Raw genomic sequence first — 19,109 nt, forward strand, 5'->3', positions numbered from 1 at the left:
TGCAACCTCACGAATAAAGCCGCAGTTCCTGTGAGGTAAGATCACCCCGTATTTTCATAAGAAAACCGGGAACAGCGTTGCTGATCCCACAGACCTCGTTCGCAGAGAGAGCCCTGCAGTGACCGGGGCGGCCTGCCCCCTGTTTTCTCCAGTGGCCGCAGGACCGCAGCGTGCGGCGGCCTAGAGCCGTCGGGACGGGGGGGGGACTCCCCGGGGAAGGGCTGAGCCTCCCCTCGGAGTGGAGGCAGCCGGAGCCGAGCGGCCCGGCCTGCGGGCAGCGCTGACAGACCGGCGCCGCCGTTTTCCCGCCCAGCGCCCTGCAGTGAGGGAGCGCGCGCCGCCCAGCCGGGAGGCGGAGCCAACGGCAGCCGAAGTCCTCCACGGGCCGTGCGCAAAAAGGAACGCGGTGGCCGTTCTAGGCAGCCGTTGGCCGCCATGTCGGTTTCTATGGTAGCGGGGGAGGAGCGCCCCCGCCCAGCGCTCTGGAGCGGTTGCGAGGAGGAAATGGCGGCTCGGCTCGGCTGAGACCCTCGGCGGCGGCGAGATCCCCCACCCCCTCCCCGCGGTGAGTGAGGGAGGCAGCCGGAGAAGCACCGGGACGGGAGGAGAAAGGGAGCGGGGCCGCCGCTGCGGCGGAGGGATCGCGGAAAAAGGGGCGGCCGCCTCCTCCGGCCTGGACGCCTTTAGGCTCGACTAGAAAATGGAGGCGGGCGGGTGGTGCGGGTCAGGGCGGCCGGAGGGACCCCGGGGGGGGAGCGGCGGGGCCTGTTTTCAGGGCACCGTCGGTGCGGCTGCAGGGCGCGGGCACGCCGGAGGCCTGGCCCGGTTCCAGAGGAGGTCGGCGACTCGATGCGGGGGCCCCGGAGGAAGCTAAAAGCCGCCGCCCCATAAGCTCATAACGTGGTTGGGCCGGAGCGCAGAGGACGCCCTCCCCGGGCGGAGCGGGCTAGAAGGCGGGCTTCTCCATGTTGGGGGGAAAGGAGAGGACGGTTATGCTCTGAGGCGATCGACGTCATAATCAAGCTGACGCCGGCAAGCTTCTCCGTGACGTCACGACCGACTTTAACCGCCTTTCTCGTTCAGTTTCTCCGTTGCCCTAGTACCGGACGAGGGGTTCTCCGCCGCGGCCCCGAGGGGTGGCTGGGTGCGGGGGTAGCGCCCCGCGTCGGGCCGGTGCTCCTCGCCGCTGGGGACTCCAGAAACCCAACCGAACCCTCCGCTCCGGGGCTGGGGGTCGTGGGAGGGTGGGACTAAACCTTAATCTGCCTTGAGATGACGCTTATTTGCTCTGGGCGATGGAGGTGATCTCCTTGGTGAGTTAAACAAGAAAAGTTGAACTTTATCATGTTCTGGTGGCTTTCTTGTAGAGGGAGAGAGGAGGGTTGGATTTTTAGACAGTAGTAATTGTTGGCTGGCTTTAAACTCCCTGTCAATAACTGTTCCCCGCCCCTTGCACTACTGTACTTAAATACTGTCTCTTGGAGGTAATGGTAGTTTGGAGCTGCTTATTTGGCTTGCACAAAGATATTCTTTGGTGACTAAATTTTTTTTTTCATACAGTGAAGAAGTTTGCAGTTTATACCTCCAAGTGATAGCTATATTTTAGTAGTGGGTTAAGAAAATCTTACCAGTTTAGCTTGTAATTTTTAACTGGGAAAAAACATTGCAATCTCTTTAACGTGTTACAAAATGTATGTGTGTTACACTCTCCCTGCTATTTCTGTGTTCGGTAATTCAAAACAGTGTAATGTGCTGGTTTTCTTGCATGGGCTTTCATATTTTCCTTCTAGGAACTTCAGGGAGACAAAAAATGCTGATTCCTTTTAAAGGATGTATATAGCATTCCTAATTTCCCTGGTTAATTTTATTTTTTTTCTCCCGGATAATCTCCTTGAGATTTTTTTGTAGAAACAGCTCTTTTGAATACTTAATCATCACAGCCTTGTTTAAGTAAATTATTTGGCAGCTGATACTCAACTATATTGTGCTTTATTTTTTGAGAACTTTTTCACTGTCTGCTTTTTTTTGTCTATTTTACACAGTTTTCTTGTAAGTGGTAATTTGAATTGGTTTAGCTTCAACTGTCTTGTTGCTACTTCTACAAACAAAATTTACTAGCTGTTCAAGCAATTTAATTGCTGGTCAATGAAAAATGATAACGTGTAGTTCCTGTACAAGTGTAGCATATACCATGTTAATTGTCATAGATATTTTGGGATGTGCTCCACTTTTATGTATGCCAGCTGCTTATTGTCATTCTTTGACATTTGGAACTTTTTATAGGAATAAATATGGAAGTAAGCTCAAAATAGCTGTTCAGTTAGGCCTTAAATTTTTTTTCCCTTGATGGTTCCAGAAACATATTGCACATAAAGGTTTTTTTTATTGCACTTTGGTGGAAGAATAAAAGCTCACGTTAGCCTTCAGCCTACTTTGAGACTGCAGGACTCCAGTGATTTGCAAATTGAATAATTGATTTCAAGACTAGCATTTAAATATTTTTTTACAAAGTTTCCATGTTGTTTGTTTTTTTTAAGGGATATTTTAGTTGAGTTCTCTTGGTGTGCAAATGAAGTTTTTGCTCTGCTGCGAATGTATGTGCACTACAAAATATTTATAGATTTTAAAACTGTTAAAATATAAAATACATATAATTCACCACAGTGCTTCAGAGGGTGCTTTTCATATAATTGAGATGTCTTTTGAGTTTAAAAAACAAAAAAACAAACAAAAACTAGCAAACCACCCCAAATGTCCCAAAAACAATGCTAATAGAATTGTGTGAGTCCAGAATAGTAAATAAAATTGAATAAATATTTTTCATTGTCTAGTGGACTCATCAAAAGACAGTGTTTGTTCTACTTAATCCTGCTTCACTACTACTAGATTTTCTGGCAATAGATTATGTTATTTGTTTCCAGTTTAAGATAGTAATTATCTTTATAGTTGTAACTTACAGCTGTGGGACTTTAATTCTGTACAGCCTGAAACTGAAGCTAGAAATATGAAGTGGGGAGAGGAAGGACAAGGAATATAGGGGTTAAGCTGAGACTTTATAAAATATAACTGATAAAAATGGAAGAAGGGCCTGTACTGAGCAAGAGTAAGATTAGATGGGGTTTAGGTGACAGAAGGGGTAGTGTCTATCTGCACTAGTTTTATTCTCTGGTGCGCTTTTTCTGCCTAGTGTCTGTGGTAGTAGGGGAGTGGTAGGAGACTTAAGGAGAGGATTTTAATGTAAGATTTATCTAGTTTATGCAAGAACTGGTTGCTTTTTTGTGTGCTGTCAAGCCTCTCTCCTCACTAGGAGAGTCTTCAGTTAATGCTTTGAGGGTTGTACTGCTATTAAGTTTTTATCTAATACAGCTTCTGAAATAAGTGAGTACTTCACAGTTACGGTGGTAGTCTCAAGAGCATTGATACACTTAGAGGTTAAGAAAAGTCTTAAATTTCCAGTTACGGAGCCAAGACATAAAGATTAAATGTGCATTTTGTGTGTTCTCATGGTAAACCCTAATGAAAATTGGGAACTGTGTTTACTGCATTTTTAATAACTTAATCAGTATGCTGTAATTATTGTTTCACTAAATTCTGAAGGAGAAATTCATGTCTGTTTTACTTCATTTAATGAAGCCTTTTTGATGGAATAAGAATGAAAATGATAGCTGGGTTCAGATGTTATGTTTTAGTTCACTTTTTACAAATGAAATAAGGGGAAAAAGTGTAAAAAAAAAAATCCTGTGTTTTTCAACAGCTGTACTGATAGGGTCAGAAATTATAATTCTGCAGTTGTTTTGAATCCATTTCTGTATACACAGTTGACTGACAACAGTAACTAGACATGCCAGAAGATACAGATGGTTTAATTATAAGGTAAAACTAACATTTTTTACGTATAATAGTTTAGGATGAGTAACTAGTTTATGTAATGTTATAATGCCAACTTGACAAAAAGCCCCTACGGCTTTACTAGTTTGTGTAAAACTGTGTAAGAGGAAGGATTTTTAAGTACAGTGTAGGCCAGTAACTGTTGCTGTTCAGTTAACAGCTGAGTGTTCCTAACAGCCATGATAACTAATTTCTTTGGTACTTCAGCAGAGGAATGCCAGATTGTGTGAATCACCTTTCCAAAGCCATTGTTTCCTGTACAGTTGCTGAAAACTTATTTTCAGTGCTGCTGAAGAAGTCAAGTTCAGTAGCAGAAATTTAACATTAGGCAAATGAGTAGTGTGTTTTTGTAAAATATTTTCATTCAAGGTGATGGAAAAAGAATGATAAAGATATTGTATATTGAGTAATACCCAATAACAGGTCAAAGTTTGTAACTGAAATTTCTGTTGCCTAAGCTTAGGACGTTGGCTTGTAAAATTGGCTTGTACTGGGGTCTTTAGAAGGTTTCTTGTACAAAGAGGGTTATGTTTGTTTTTTTAAATTAAGCTTTTGACACAGAAATCAGCTTTTTTCCTTAATTTGTATAAAAGGGAAAAAGAAAAAAGCAGAGCCATCGACACTGCTTGTGATTCTTCTCACAACTTTTCTTAATGAGAAAAATCTACGTGTTATCTCATTTTTGCTGATACTGTTCAGACTCTGACAGCAAAAGTAAACCTGACCAAAAATTCCATTTTATTTTCTTGTCTTTGGGTAAATTTTCATTGTTAGGGCAGATATGGGATTAGCTTACTCAGAAGAATGTGAGTAAAGGCTTCAGAAGGTGTTAGAGGAGTAGTAAAAAAAGCCAAATGTCAGTCCATTAATAAGCCAATGGAGTGTATCTGCCTAGTCTTTTAGCTTCCCCTGAAGCTCTGGACTAGAAAATACCAATGGCATGTATATAATACTTTTCTTCCTTCTTAAAATTACTTTCTTTCCTCAAATGTAGAAAACACTAAACTGAATATGAATTTTGTTTATCAAACACGATTATGGGCCTACAGGTTGGAGGATGTGCACAGTCTATGTGCCTTATGTTAAAGTTTGACCTTTACTAAGTTCCATCAGCACTGTTGTCAGTTACAGTTCTTTCCCCAGCTACTAACAAACAGAGCTGTGCTGGCAAAAACTCTAATGTGTACACAAATATCTTAGAATCTGTTTGCTAATGTAGCTTTTTACATTCAAGGAATTTGAGTGAACTTCCAAAGTCTTGCTTCCTCCTGAGATAAACTGAGATGGAAGGGCCTGTACTAGTGTGTTGATAGAGCTTTCTTACTATGTGTGCAGCCACACTAATAAAACTCCACTGCACCAGGATGGTGCATACCTGCTACTCCACCCTGCCAACAGAACAACTCATACAGGTAAAAGTACAGTTTTGCAGGTGTAATTACACCAATATGAGGCACTTAGCCAGCACGGCTCTGTTGATTAGGGATTGTACCCCTTAACATTCCTGACTTGTGCAATTGTGACAGTGAACATCTGTAGTGCAGATAATGATCACAATCTTGTCTGTTATTAAGTAAAATTTTCATGTTTGCCAAATTTCTGGTGGGCCTGCTGCTGAAGTGCCTTGAGTGTTTCTGTGAGAAATTGCTATTTAGCTGAATTTAGCTGTGGGAACTTCGCTCCGGTTCAAAGAAGCACTTTGCTACTTATCCAGAATAAAATACACTTGTAATACCTGGTGCTGTTCTCGTTGTGCTGCACTACTTACTGAGTGGTCCATCCCTTCTTTATTTTTTTTCCCCTGACTGTTCTGATCCTCTATGATGCAGGCTGAAATAAGAACATTTATAAAATGTTTTACCTGGGAAGATGATTTTCTAGTCTGAAAGATACTAAAATAAACTTCAGTGTGTGTGCATGTATTTTGTGTTGCATAAACCAGGGAGCTACTTGATATGTTTTTGCTTGGAGTAGTTATGTCATACTGTGGAGTTGCTCATTGTCTTTTCTGTCTAACTGCTCCTGTGCACTAGAGTCTGCTGTGTGTGTATGGTAAGGTGATTCTGTGCGTACACATTAAATCGAACACTTCCAGGAGGTCCCACGTTCACTGCAAACGCGCAGGATTGCTGCCCTCTGTGTGCGCAGTTATCCGTCGTGTGAGGCAGTGGCCTTCTTATGAGGCTTATGTAAGGTAAGTGAGTAGCCTGACAGAAATCAAGGAAGGGATGACAGTGTACATGTTCGGTTCAGACATACAGTAGAGAAGGTTTTATAATAATGGGTGACTAAAAACATTTTAATTTGGAAAGGTTAACTTCTTTATTACTACAAGCACAGAGACCAAGTGAATGTATTTATTGTTTTTAAGGGAAGCTATTTCTTCTTGGAATTAATACATTTGCTTAATTATTTTAAAAAGTAAGCAGTCAAGTTGGTTTGCTATAAAGTTTACTGTCAATTTAGAATATTTCTTCAGTACCTTTCTCGAGTGGAAAAAAGTGATCTTGTGAAATATATAAATGTATTGAGTCTCATTTTTCATGAGAGAAAAATCTAAGAAAATGGAATGCATCTTTGGAAATTAAAAAAAAGTAGTTAATGTTTACATTTTAGATCTCATTAGGTGATTGGCATCAGCACTGCATATTGTAATACTTGGTATCATGTAAATGTGCACTTAATGGGCTCTGATGTACCAAGGGGACAAGGGGTTTGCACCATACCCTGCACACTTGAAATAATTTTTCAACACAGAGACGATGAGAGATGCAGAAGCCTCTGAATTAATTCTCCCCCCAGGAGTTCTAATCCCATTGGTGTGCTAAGGTGTCCCTGAGGAGCTTTCATCTTGCGGCGCAGACTACTGCGGTATGGGTACCATCACACTTTCTTTGCACCATTTTCAAAGGGTGCAGAGTCTATCCTCTGGTGCAACTGTTTCTATCCTGGGGCAGCCTGATCTTCCATGCTAGTCAAGTCAGTTCTCTTCCATTACTTTTGGTAGGAACTTAGATGGGGTACTACCCAACACTTCCCAGTTACTGAAAAAAATGAGACTTTACAAGTACTGGAACTTGCCTTTGTGAAGGGAGATGGGGAGGTGAGGAAAGAAACAGGGCTGAGTGGAAGGGTGTGATGTGAGACTGTCTTGTGGATGTCAGTATCGGGTTCTCTGCATCTGGGCTTGAAATACTGTCGTGACACTAAAATCTACCTTAAAAATAGATTGTGGTGATACTTTGTCCTAATTTGGCTATATAGCACTGTTCATATTTGCCTAGAATTATTGCTGCTTCATGCAGTATTTAAGAAGAATACACATTTCTTAAATTCGAGTGGGATGTTTCTGAGCAATGTAGCTGTATTGATGAATTAACGTATTACTGAATCTACACCATGCACATTTCAAAGCTTGTTAATGTGTTAACTTTTTAAATGGGAATAATATATTGAATCCAGAATAGGAAGGAATTAACTGCTACTTTCAAGTTGTTAGTATTGTGGGTAAATGAGGTGGTAGGTTTGTTTTTAATCTTAGAATTAATTTAGTGTGTTTATAGCCAGCAAAGTGTTTACAGATAAGTGTTACAGTTTTTGTAGCATTATTTCTTCTTCTAGGTCTAACTATGAGCAGTGAAATGCTTCAATTTTATGCATTTTTTTTTTAACGTGATCTTTCAAATGTAATCTTCTTCCTGGCATAAAATCTTTGTATTTACCAGGGATGTCTAAACTTCCAACCTTGAACTGCAGCTTGTATATGGCAGTCAAGTAGTGAGATAGGAAGTTATTTTGGAGACGGGGGGAGAGTTCAGGATCACATCAGTTTTCTTATGTCTCCCCATATCCAGACTTGAGCCTTACAACTGCTGCCTCTCTCTTCAATTTACATTGCTTCTCTTTTGTCACAACATTCCCATTTCACAGCTTTTTGAAAGAGGTTTTCCTTCTTTCAGAAGGAAGATACTTAAATACATTAGCAGTGGATACATTTTATATGAAAATAAAAAACAATCTGTTAGTTGTACTTGGTCGCCTGATTTTCTGTTGCTTCTCATGGAAGTAGTCTGCTGTGACATCTTCTGTGGATGAGCAGATGGAGGGAACTGCACTGCAGTCCTGTGTGTACATGGCTTTTTCCAGTGCTAGTGCAGAACCCATTTCCTGCTGTTCTTAGGGATCAGTGGATTGTCCCTTTTGTCCATGGTCTGAATGGAACTGCTCATTTATGTACAAAGTAGGTTTTGCCCTACTGACTTCCTTTGGCTGCTTTTGTAATGCTTGTTGATGCAAGGGATTAGTTTTGCTGCTGCTCAGTAGAAAGAGTTCAGGTTTCCCAGATGTCATTTTTGGCAAATAGGGATGCAAAGTAATTTTCAATGGGATCAGTCTCCTGAGTAGGAGTGGCATCAACTAAACCATGCCAACATTCTTCTATTTGCATCAGAAATTATGTCCTTATATGAGTTCTCAGTATTTTTTCATCATGTGATAATAATATATATGCTTATTAGGAATATTTTAACACTTAAAGGAGACATAGGCCAAGCCCAGTGCCTGTTTTACAGAGAATAAAATGAGCAAATGGTCAATTTGATTGGAATCACCGTTAGATCATTCTGGAAAGAATGCTTTCTGTCCTGTTTGTAACATCCTGCAGTTTCTTTGATATTTAGGAAATTTGTCCTGAGTATTTTGGTTCTAGCCAAATACCTTGCATGTCAAGCATTCTAATTCTGAAGAAACTCATAGAAAAATATAACTAAAGGCCAGTTACAAGTCATTCTAATTGAATCTAGGATCTTAAATACTGGCATAGGCTGGATTTGTGTCAGGATGTGGCAATGAAACTGGTCACTGATGAATGATACCTGCTTTTAAAAGCTAGAAGGTGTAAAACTCTTCTGCTTTGAATTTCTTTGCATTGCAAACAGTTTTCTGTCTTCTCTCTAATCCTAGTTTTCAGAAAGTTGCTGAACCTTGTATTGGCTATTGTATTTGTTTGACATTTATGTCCTGTCCTTGGGCCCTGGCCATTGAATTTCCATTATGTATCTAAAACATTAACTGGAGCTTCAGTATGAAGACTTAAAAAAAAAAAAACCCTACAAAACCTCCTTTGCTTCTCTGTCGCAGTAGAAGTAAACGTTTGTTAGGTAACGGGTCACGCTGAAACAACTCCTGCAGGTACTGGGGTTCTCTCCCACTTCTTAAATACAAGGTGAACATTGCTTTCTTGGATGCTTGTGCAGCGGTGAGTATGTGTGAGATCTTCCAAAATCAAACATCCTTCTGTAGAGTTATTAGAGTGAGTAGGGAATAAGAGAACTACTAGGTGCCAGATATTAATCACTTGGACTAAAGTATTCATTCAAGGTGGTTGTATAACCTCCAAATAATGAGATACCAGAATTTGTGCAGATTATAGCACACTGGCCGAGTATTGAAGAGTGCTGAACATGGAATGAGGTGCAGCATGTTTTGTCATCAAGCTCTTGACAATGAAGATTAACATTAATGAGAGGAAAAAGATCGCTAGTCTTTCATATAGATTCTTCAAAAACCTAAACAAATAGTAAGCTGAAAGTGAAAAATTTATCCTGAATTTTGACATAGATTTTTTTTTTTTTTTTTTTGTACACAAGTCCTCAGATAAAGGAGAAATTATTTCTTTTGGTGGTTTTTAGTTCATATTAAAGGTTTTATTACTGAGCTGTCTCTCAAGATCCTTTTTTAGAGCCAAGTCTTCCCAGTTAACTGAGGCAGGGAATTCTTAATGCAGTTAAAATGGTAAGTTCTAGAAAAGACAAAATCTTTGTGCAGTCAGTGGACCCATTGAACGTTTTATTACCTTTTCAGGGAAATGAGAGAAAAAATAAAAATTGAGATACTGATGTGAATGTATATTTGTTGGAAATTTTTTTAATTGGCCTTTGTCTAAAAATACAAAAAGATGGGGAAGTGTTGGTGTTCCTTAAAAGCTTTGCTCTGTCATCATCAGATTAAGATGTTATATTGAGACATCTTAAAAAGGGCTTAATGAAGTCAGCATCAGCAGCTCCAGGTGTCTTCAGGCTGCCTGTCCTGCAATTAACACCTTTCAGCCCTGTGTTACTGGCATAGATAATCTCCCTTCCTTCTGCCTGAGACTTGTAAACTGTTGGGTGACAAAGATGGCAGTAGATAGCAGTATGCTTTTCTTGAGGTTTTGTCAGAATGTGAAAATGATAATATATTTACAGAAAAGTGGAGTGAGATTTCCCTTTTTTTTTTATAAAGACATGTTGGAGGGTGGATTTTTTTAATGTGTATTGCGTGTTTGTGAACAAGTGGTATTGTAGCAGGATTTGGAATTTGGGAATATCTTTTCTGTCTCGTTAGATTGGCTGCTGATACGGCTCTGGAATTTCTTCAAGCCAGGTATACTGAAAAACACGCAGGTTCACAGTAGTTAGAATCTGCAGGGATGCTGAATGTGAGTGATGGCTTCTGTGGTCTTACAGAATGGGCAGCCCCGTGTTTTTGGGATTGTCACTGCTTGAGAATAGTTGACCAAATTGAAATTAAAAGCTTGTAACAGTTTTGCGATTTTTCTAGTGTAGGATACTTTTGTGCTTCAGTTGCTCTTGGAATTTAGGTCCAGGATGAATTCAAGTGTCTAATGTGTTTTGGGGAAACTGAAACATTTTACCTGCAAACTAATGGGGGAGGAAAAACCTGAATAAGTATTTTCTTGGCTGAATATTCTTAAGATATTGTGCATCAGGTTGATGCTCCACTATTAGATAAGTGACCTGTTTCACTGGAATGCTCACGTTATTACAGTTTGCAAGCTTAAAACAGTCTTGACTGGGGACAGTTAATGAAATCCTGCTGACTCGGATCTGACGAGGGCTTGCTGCGTGGGTGATGGTGTGCATGTGTTGAATGAGATAACAGCAGGGTGCTGCACGAGCTCAGCCTGCTTAAGGGGATCTTGGTCTGCATCCCTGTTTTTGCATGTCTTTAGTTCTGATGTTTGGTTGTTTGGTTTTTTTTATCCTTTTGGATCACTCTTTGGTGGATTAATTTTCTGTTGGATTCAGAATTTGAGTGTTTAAGGCATCAGGTGACTGTTTCTGTGCAGAGGTATGTGGGTGCATGTGGCGTAGACCATGTAACAGAGCACGGGAGAAGGGAGCGGGACAGTAGCAGCCCAAGTAGTGTTAGAGTTGTACCTTGTTCTTTGTAGTCCATAAACATGGTTTTAATAAGCACTGTGAATCCGTTGTTTAATGAAGACCTTTATGTAACCATTTAAATCAACCTAGGGGTTGTATTGGCAAAGCTTACTCTCATCTCTGAAGGGAGAAGAGTTTTTTCCTTTAAGAAAGACTTGATTTGTGTTTCTAACTTTATATCAGTCTTAAAAGCTTATGCATTTTCACAGTGGAGATTGCTTATCATGGAAGTTGTTAACCTAAGCAAAACCAGAGGACTTTTTGAATAAGAAACACTATAGATGTTTATTATTAACGTTATTTTGCTTGTCTGTTCCATCATTTATAAGATTCTTGCCTCAGATTTTTCAGAGGTCCATAATATCCTTTCTGAAGGAATATCCTTTTTAAAGGAGATGCGGCAGAAAGGGAGGATGATGATGATGGGAATTGTCTGTTAGGGGAGGTACAACAATTTCCAGTTTCCAGATAGAACTTCCAGTTTCAGAAATGTGATTACAGTATTAGGAGGAATGAGATAAAGTTGATCACGGATGTTCAGTTCCTTTAAAACAAGATAACCAGTTTGCTGCTTCATCTTACATTTTGGTCAGTATCTCAACTGCAGTCAAATAGTTAACTTGAGAACAAACAACAGAATGAACAAAAAAATCATGCTAAATTGGGAAGAGAAACAGATATTTGAACACATCCAAAGTTGCCTTATGTTGTAGTAAATATTTTTGTAGGCAGTTAGTAGAAAGTTTGCTTAGAAGTGCCAGCAGACTTGCTAGGTTTAAAAGTGTAATTGTGAGCTAAGACTTTGTGCTTTTATGTTTTGATAATACTTGATTTTTCAGCTTCTTTTAGGCATTTAAGTTTAACCTCTATTAAGATGCAGTTCTACAAGAGCAGATTAATGAAAAATAAGTTTGAAACTTACTCTATATTTCATGAAAAATAATTTGGACCAAATGGGGAAAGAAAAAATGGAGATATAAAGAATAAGAAACCAAGCATTTTATAGAAAATATAGGGGGTCTGCAATTTTACTGTTTTAAGTGTACTGCAACTTTATACCTCTCAAATTTGAAACTATTTTAAAATTGTAGTTCTGTTTAAGTTTTTTCCTGTAGGTAATAGAGGTAATAATACAGGTAATAATGAGATAACATCTACTAATGCAAAAAGAAGCATGATTCTTGCATAGAATCTCTTAGTTTTCAATTATTATTTGTGTTAAAAATGCTGTCTTAACGTTAAATCAGAGCTATAGACAGTGTACTGTGCAGCGTTGCCACTGGGTGGGGTATGACTGACGTTGTAAAATGTATTATGTTCAACGAGCCAGAGGATGCCGATTCTAGTTTTGGAATGCTTTAGTGATACCGGCTCTGTGGCTCAAATGTAATTGTAAAGAGTGTGTTGCACGCAGGGCCTTGAATGCAGAGATACTTAATTGTGCACAGTGAAGACAATCCTTTAGACAATTCTTTTAGTATGTTACTGGACAAATTATTCAAATGATATGCACTTTTTGCATGTTCTAGTGACATAGTTTGTTTTCATAGTTTAATATTAGAGCTGAACAAGAAGTGATTAGCTGACTTTCCCTCTTCCTTTAGGCATATCACTTAAAAATTGCATGATGTGTGATCAGTTGGAGATTCTGAACAGGGAGATTGAAAGGTTATTACAGAACAGCAGCGTGGAAGAAGGCACTTTAAACTCAGACTGTCTTCAGCCATCAGTGACTGACTCCCGGGATATAATCACTGATTCAGACAATGGAGCAAAATACATATTAGAGCAGGTATTCAATGCCATGAGATATAGCATTAGGGTCTTTAAAATTATTCTGTTGTCTTTTTATTATTTTATTTTTTCCTCCTCTTCTTGGAGTGAGGGAAAGAATGTAGATAATGCATGTAATCCCCTATAGAGAAGGGTACAGGGGAAGGAACTACTGATGTCAGTCTGGCTATACGCTAATGGTTTTTTCATTAATTTTGCTTTGTCACTGACAAGCACATTTTGAGATTTATTCTTCATGAAATAATAAAGTGATCCATTAATGAAAATCAGATTTGGGGAAGTGTTTCACTTTTCCACTCTCTTTATTTCTGGGACAGTGACATGGCACTGGAGAACACTTAGAGGTGATCATTGCTTAGGAGGTAAAAAGTGTTTCTGAACAGCAGGGATGCTTTAAGAGTTCGGGGCTTGAGAGAGTTGAAAAAAATGACATTCTTTAAAAAGAAAAGTCAGACTGTGTATTGGCATGTCTGTGAACTATAATCTAATCTGTTCTTAAATTTGTATGTCTCCCCACGTGGAATGTTAACTATCAGTTACTCCTTTGAAATAATTATTGGTTTAGTTATTTCCTACACCTACTGTGGCAGTCCCCCTCCATCTGTAATTGCAGAATGCTGAAATGCATTATCGTGTGTCCAGTATTGTTCTTTTGTCTTCACTAATTTATTTTATAGCCTGGTTTAAAAGTGACTTTTTCTATCCTGTCCATCTGGTCCTCCTTTTACTCTGGAGTTGTTTTCCAGTGTTCTTGTAGTTTGGTAGACTATTTTGGGTTAAATGCAGGTATTTCCTACTGATTTTCAAGCTCACCTCCTCGGAAGCAAGCAGTCAGTGTTGATGTTCCATTGCTATTCTGCATGTGAATTGGGACCCCTGAATTAAACAGTTGTTCAGATGCTTTAAATGGGTATCTTGTGATTTTTGAAATGTTTTCCAAGGGTTAATTTTGGGGAAAATGTGTTATTATTGATATTATCTACTGTCCTTGAAATAAAGCTTCTGAAATTTTCTGTATTGCAATCCTTATTAGTGAAAGGGACAGTGATAAGGTATATTCCTTAATTCTGAAGCTCAACTATAATTTTTTTATTATCCCACCTTGCAAAACCACTGAGTAGCCACTTGGATTTAAATCCTCAAAGGTGCAGATGTCTTCTGTGACGAAATTTCATACAAACTGGTAAATCTTCCCTACTGTAATGTTGGGCATGCTGATGGAGTTTAAAGCATTTCTACATTGTCAGTGCACAGTATACACTTTTAAATTTCACTCTCAAAATGCTTTTAAATACTGTAAATGGAATAGACTTGTTGATTACAGTTTGTTACTGTTCTGGAAATCTTAATGGGATCTAAATGAATTGATGAGAGTACAATCATATTTTGTGTTTATTTCAAAGGTCTCAGCTGTTGGTAAGTGGTGGAGGTGGTATTTACTTTGACTTTTCATTCCGGTTGTCTTTCTGAAAGTAGAAAACTGTCAAAAAGGCAGAATAACAGAAGTTGCTTTATAATGTAATAGAGGCAAAACAATTCCAAATTTATATATACAATGGTAAGATAAGTTCATATATATATTGGTGCCTTATTTGGTCTCCTTTTTGTTTTGTTTTTCCCAGGAGCCAGCAGGAAAAGGAGAATTGATTGTATTTGATCCTGCTGACAGCTCAGAGACTTGGTCCAGCACTTCTGAATCAGGAAATTCAGCATGTGCTGGAAGGATAATGCTGAATGACTCTGATCCTTTGCTGCCCTCCTCTGGCTCTCCTTTTCAATCAGCTCTGCAGGGAGAAACCATTCGAACCTCTAATGTTCTGTCAGGTAAAGCATATAGAGGACACTGAAGAGACTTTTTATTTCTTTACATTTTATCTGGAATTTAAACCTCAGCATTTGGATTACCTCTTCCTGTAGCTTTTAACATTTCTTCATCTTCCAAGGTAAACAAAGATGTAAACTTTAACTGTTTTAACTGGTTCCTTTGCTTCCATTGCACCCTTTTGCTGGTGTGACTGTAATTTTAGAGTTGTTTTTAAAAATAATAAAAAAATACAGTTAGTGGGTTTTTTGCAGGGGAACTTAAGGTAATTTCATATTGGATTGAAGCAGTTTAAAGCTTTTTACCTGTGTAGTACAGCCTTAAAATACACTTTTTATTCTGGCTGTAATGTTAGAAGTAATCAGTTGCTATTTAAATTGATGTTCTGGAGTCTGCTACTTTTACAGCTATGTTTATAGTATCTCACTGAAATGACTGAAGTTAGAACTTATGTGTTAATTTCTTTAATATATCTGCATGGATGTTTATGTTTCCATAGCATTGACAGTTATATTTCTGTTTTAACATTGCTAAATATTATACTAGAAAGCAGAGGAGTCGCACTATAGAGCGATCGTGTGTGATACGGCAGAACAATAAGGCAACTGATGCAGTATATGAAATAAGGAGGCATTTATTACCAGTGTACACTGCAGGATTGGGAAAAGCTTGCTAAGGGATGCCTCTGAAAACTTGTAACTGTAATATGTACAGCTGTTAGAAATATCTTTGCAAGTACTGTTATTTAGGAGTTCTGTTAATGTTTCCTTTTGGCTTACTTGTGCAATTCATGAGCCAGGAATACACACATGTATAACTACTCCAAAAACACACTTGAGGGGGAGTTAAGGGGTTTCTTGTTGTTTTTAAAATACCATTTCTGTTTACCCAATTCATTGAGGTATACGTACTACTGCATGCTATAGTTTCACTTGAGCAATGTATTTGCAATGACTGCAAAACATAGTTTCTGCATTTGTTTAGGAGAGCATTTACATGGCATGTAACTCATTTAAAATATCGCACCGTGATGTAGTACTAACTTTAATACTTGTTCAAACCAGGTTATTCCTGAAGTACTCAAAATGCAGTCTCAGATTTTATATTCATTTCTGTCATTTGCTTCTGTCTCCTCAAATAAGTGTGTCTCCTAGTATGCTGGAAAAGACTTCTGAGAAAAAAGGGATCCTGGTTGTCAGCACAGATCGGAGGCAGGAGATGGATTGTGGGCTTGTGTTCCCCCCCCACATGGCTCCATCTCTGATAGTTGGAGGTTCTTTGCTGAATTTATTCTGGTGAATCATATAGGCCGAAAACCTCTTTGTAAATAACCATATCAAGGAGTAGCCTTTCTCAAGTTTCATTCAACATAGATTATTTTTTTCCAGAGAGATGTTTGAGACGATTATTTTGTTCTTTTCTGTATAATTTCTTCTATCCAATAGACCTTGTCAGAGAAATAATGAAGGGAAAGTGTGTTGCTTTATCCTGAATACCTACCAGTGTTTGTGAAACAACTTAAAAATAGCTGCTAAACTGTTCAATAGGCAAGATATAGACCTGGTTTATTTTAATAAGACTGGGATATTTCTCTGGTTTTACGTTTTGTTGAAAATCCCAAACTTCATTATTCTTTGACTAACCCTGTATTGTCTAAACAGCAGTAGGTTTTAATTTCTTTAAACTGGCTTTTGTTTCTACCTTGTTTCTTACCCTGCTGCAGGTAATCAGCAGTCCTTTCTACCAGAAAATGTTGATACCAAATACCATCCTCACCTTTAAAACAGTAACTGTGTCTGTATTGTCTGTTCTGCTCCGTGGTCTTCCACACACTGGTGTGTGCATGATTCCTGTGTCCACCTAAGGAGTGGAAATACTGTAGTTTTTTCCCCAGACAACCTTCAGGGAATAGGTTCATACCATGAAAGGATTTTTTTGAGAAATATCAGAAATCCTAAGGCTATTTAACAAAATGTCAATATAGTGTCCACACCCATGCATTTGGCTTAATACTTTGTCTCTGAATGAATTCAGTCAACTTTTGTTGGTATTCAGTGACTATTACTGGCTTGAAATTAAAGTTAAGTATTTATTACAATAACATAATGAAATTCCATTAGAATATTTAGTAATTACTTAGGCTATGAATGTTTTTTAATCTGAGTTCTGAACCTCATGTTTCTCTTCAGTGTTTCAGGGTGGGGACAGTGGTGTCCATACTATGGAACAAGCTGTAAGTTCACAATCAGTGCCACTAGAATCTGAATCTAATACTGACAACATGGAAAATAATTCACCTGGTAAGATTTCTTCCTTTTCAACTGAGCAGAAAATACGCTTATTTGTCCATTTTGTGTGTGTGTGTATGTGTATATACATACATTTTTAAATAACAAGAGTTTATAACAGTTGGATTGTGTAGACACAGCGTTCAGTGACATACTTAATTGCTTCTGCTGGGCTATTACATTCATAATAAAGCATTTTACCTGTTTTCAGGGTCATAAAATGAAGTGGAGATAGATATATATATGTTGTCACAAAGAAAATAATGCTATGTTGAAAAAACTTCTTCGTTTGCCACCAGTTTAATAACTATTCTCTTGTTTTCAGCATCAGTTTTGGATGAGAAAGGTGAGCAAAGCAATGAGGAGGAACAAAAAACTGTCAAGCCTACAAGTAAAGAGTTCAGAAAAACATGGGGGTTTCGAAGGACTACAATCGCTAAGCGAGAAGGCGCAGGAGATGTTGATGTGGACTCTGAACAACAGCCACAACAGCAGCAACAAAGCTTAAACCTCAGGCGTAGCGGACGGCAACCAAAGCGGACGGAAAGAGTGGAAGAATTTCTTACAACAGTAAGACGCAGAGGAAGGAGGAGTGTTCCTACTGCTCTGGAAGATTCAAACGAACCAGCATCCTGTCCAGCTACAGATGCTGAAACTGCTTCAGAAGATAGTGTTGAGAGCACTCCAGATATAAAACGTACAACTCGGAGGATTAGCACTAGGAGTAGTAAGGATCTGAAAGGCTCTAAAAGCAGACGCACAAAAGAGGAAGAAGAAGAAGAGGAGGAGGAAGATGAGGAGGAGGAAGAGGAAGATGATACTTCTGATAGTGATAGTGATGGGTTAACACTAAAGGAACTGCAGAATCGACTAAGAAAGAAACGTGTTGAACAGAAACCTGTGCAGCTGACACTGAAGGATATACAGAACCGCCTGGGGAAAAGAAATTCAGAACAAGGTCCTACAGAAACAGGCGATGTCCAGTCTGAAAAACAAGTTGAGTCTGAGTTGCCTGTCAAACAAGAGCCTGAGACTGCAGACAGCACTGAGATTGCAAGTCAAGTGGTTGTGTCCGAGGAAAGCACTGGAGATCTTCAGGTTCAGACGGAGGTAAAGCCTGCCCTTGGCACAAAAGAGATCACAGATGAAGAACCTGAAGAACTACCCAAAAGCAAACCCGAGTCCGAGATTTATGACCCAAATGCACTGTATTGTATTTGTCGTCAGCCTCATAACAACAGGTATGCAAAGGCTTCAACTAAAAATGCAGTGCAAGTAGTTGGAATTCTTCTGTGATGAAAAATTAAACCAAATGCTAATGCTTGCTTTTGTAGTATATGTAAATGAGCTGTTGTTGGGTTTGTTGAAGTTTGGGGCAGTGAGTTTATAACATATTTAAAAGAGGGGATAAACGAACACAGAAATGAACAGTGAGGCAGAACAGTATACTTTAGCGGTGTACTTCTAGATCTGCTGCTTGAAATATCTGTTGAAGGTTAATTTTCTGCATTTCACGATGTCTTACTGTTCCTTGGTTGTTTTGGTTTTTTTTCAGGTTTATGATTTGCTGTGATAGATGTGAGGAATGGTTTCACGGTGACTGCGTGGGTATTTCTGAGGCTCGAGGGCGATTGTTGGAAAGGAATGGTGAGGACTATATCTGTCCAAACTGCACCATTCTACAGGGACAGGATGAGCCAGTTTCAGAAATAGACCAGCAGGAAGCTAAAGCGGGGCAAGTAAATGTGGATGGCACAGAATTCACAAGCATAGGAACAATTGAACAAAAATCTGTTGAGGACCAAGGAATCAAGGGTAGGATTGAAAAAGCTGCAAATCCAAGTGGGAAGAAAAAACTAAAGATATTTCAACCTGTAAGTATTTTAGTTGTTTCTTATTTTTCCTGTTTCACTGGGTACATTGAGACAATGGCTTGCTTGTAGGACTGTAAATCTGACTTGTTTTTTAAAAGCTAAATACGAAGCTGAACAATCCACTAAATATTACTGTTTAGTGGAAATTTTTCCATGGTTCTGTCAGTAGAGAAACTAAAACAGTGTTATTTTGAAGTGGGGAATTTAAAAGTTTCATGTA

General features: G+C 39.0%; 1 protein-coding gene across 3 annotated transcripts in view; it reads left to right on the forward strand.

The window, feature by feature from the left end:
• The first annotated feature begins 430 nt into the window (after window positions 1-430).
• DIDO1 (death inducer-obliterator 1) overlaps window positions 431-19,109 on the forward strand; it is a 55,401-nt gene continuing 36,722 nt past the window's right edge. The window contains exons 1-5 of one of the 3 annotated variants that reach the window (XM_075768273.1): window positions 431-565; window positions 14,528-14,729; window positions 16,917-17,027; window positions 17,341-18,256; window positions 18,571-18,889. In XM_075768273.1, the coding sequence (XP_075624388.1) occupies window positions 14,633-14,729; window positions 16,917-17,027; window positions 17,341-18,256; window positions 18,571-18,889 (1,443 nt within the window). In that variant the 5' untranslated portion in view covers window positions 431-565; window positions 14,528-14,632. Of the gene's footprint in view, window positions 566-770; window positions 1,314-14,527; window positions 14,849-16,916; window positions 17,028-17,340; window positions 18,257-18,570; window positions 18,890-19,109 lie in introns of those variants that run through there. The other 2 variants (XM_075768274.1, XM_075768272.1) reach the window with 2 other exon arrangements.

The sequence above is a fragment of the Balearica regulorum genome, chromosome 16, assembly GCF_011004875.1.
Source record: "Balearica regulorum gibbericeps isolate bBalReg1 chromosome 16, bBalReg1.pri, whole genome shotgun sequence".
NCBI lineage: Eukaryota > Metazoa > Chordata > Aves > Gruiformes > Gruidae > Balearica > Balearica regulorum.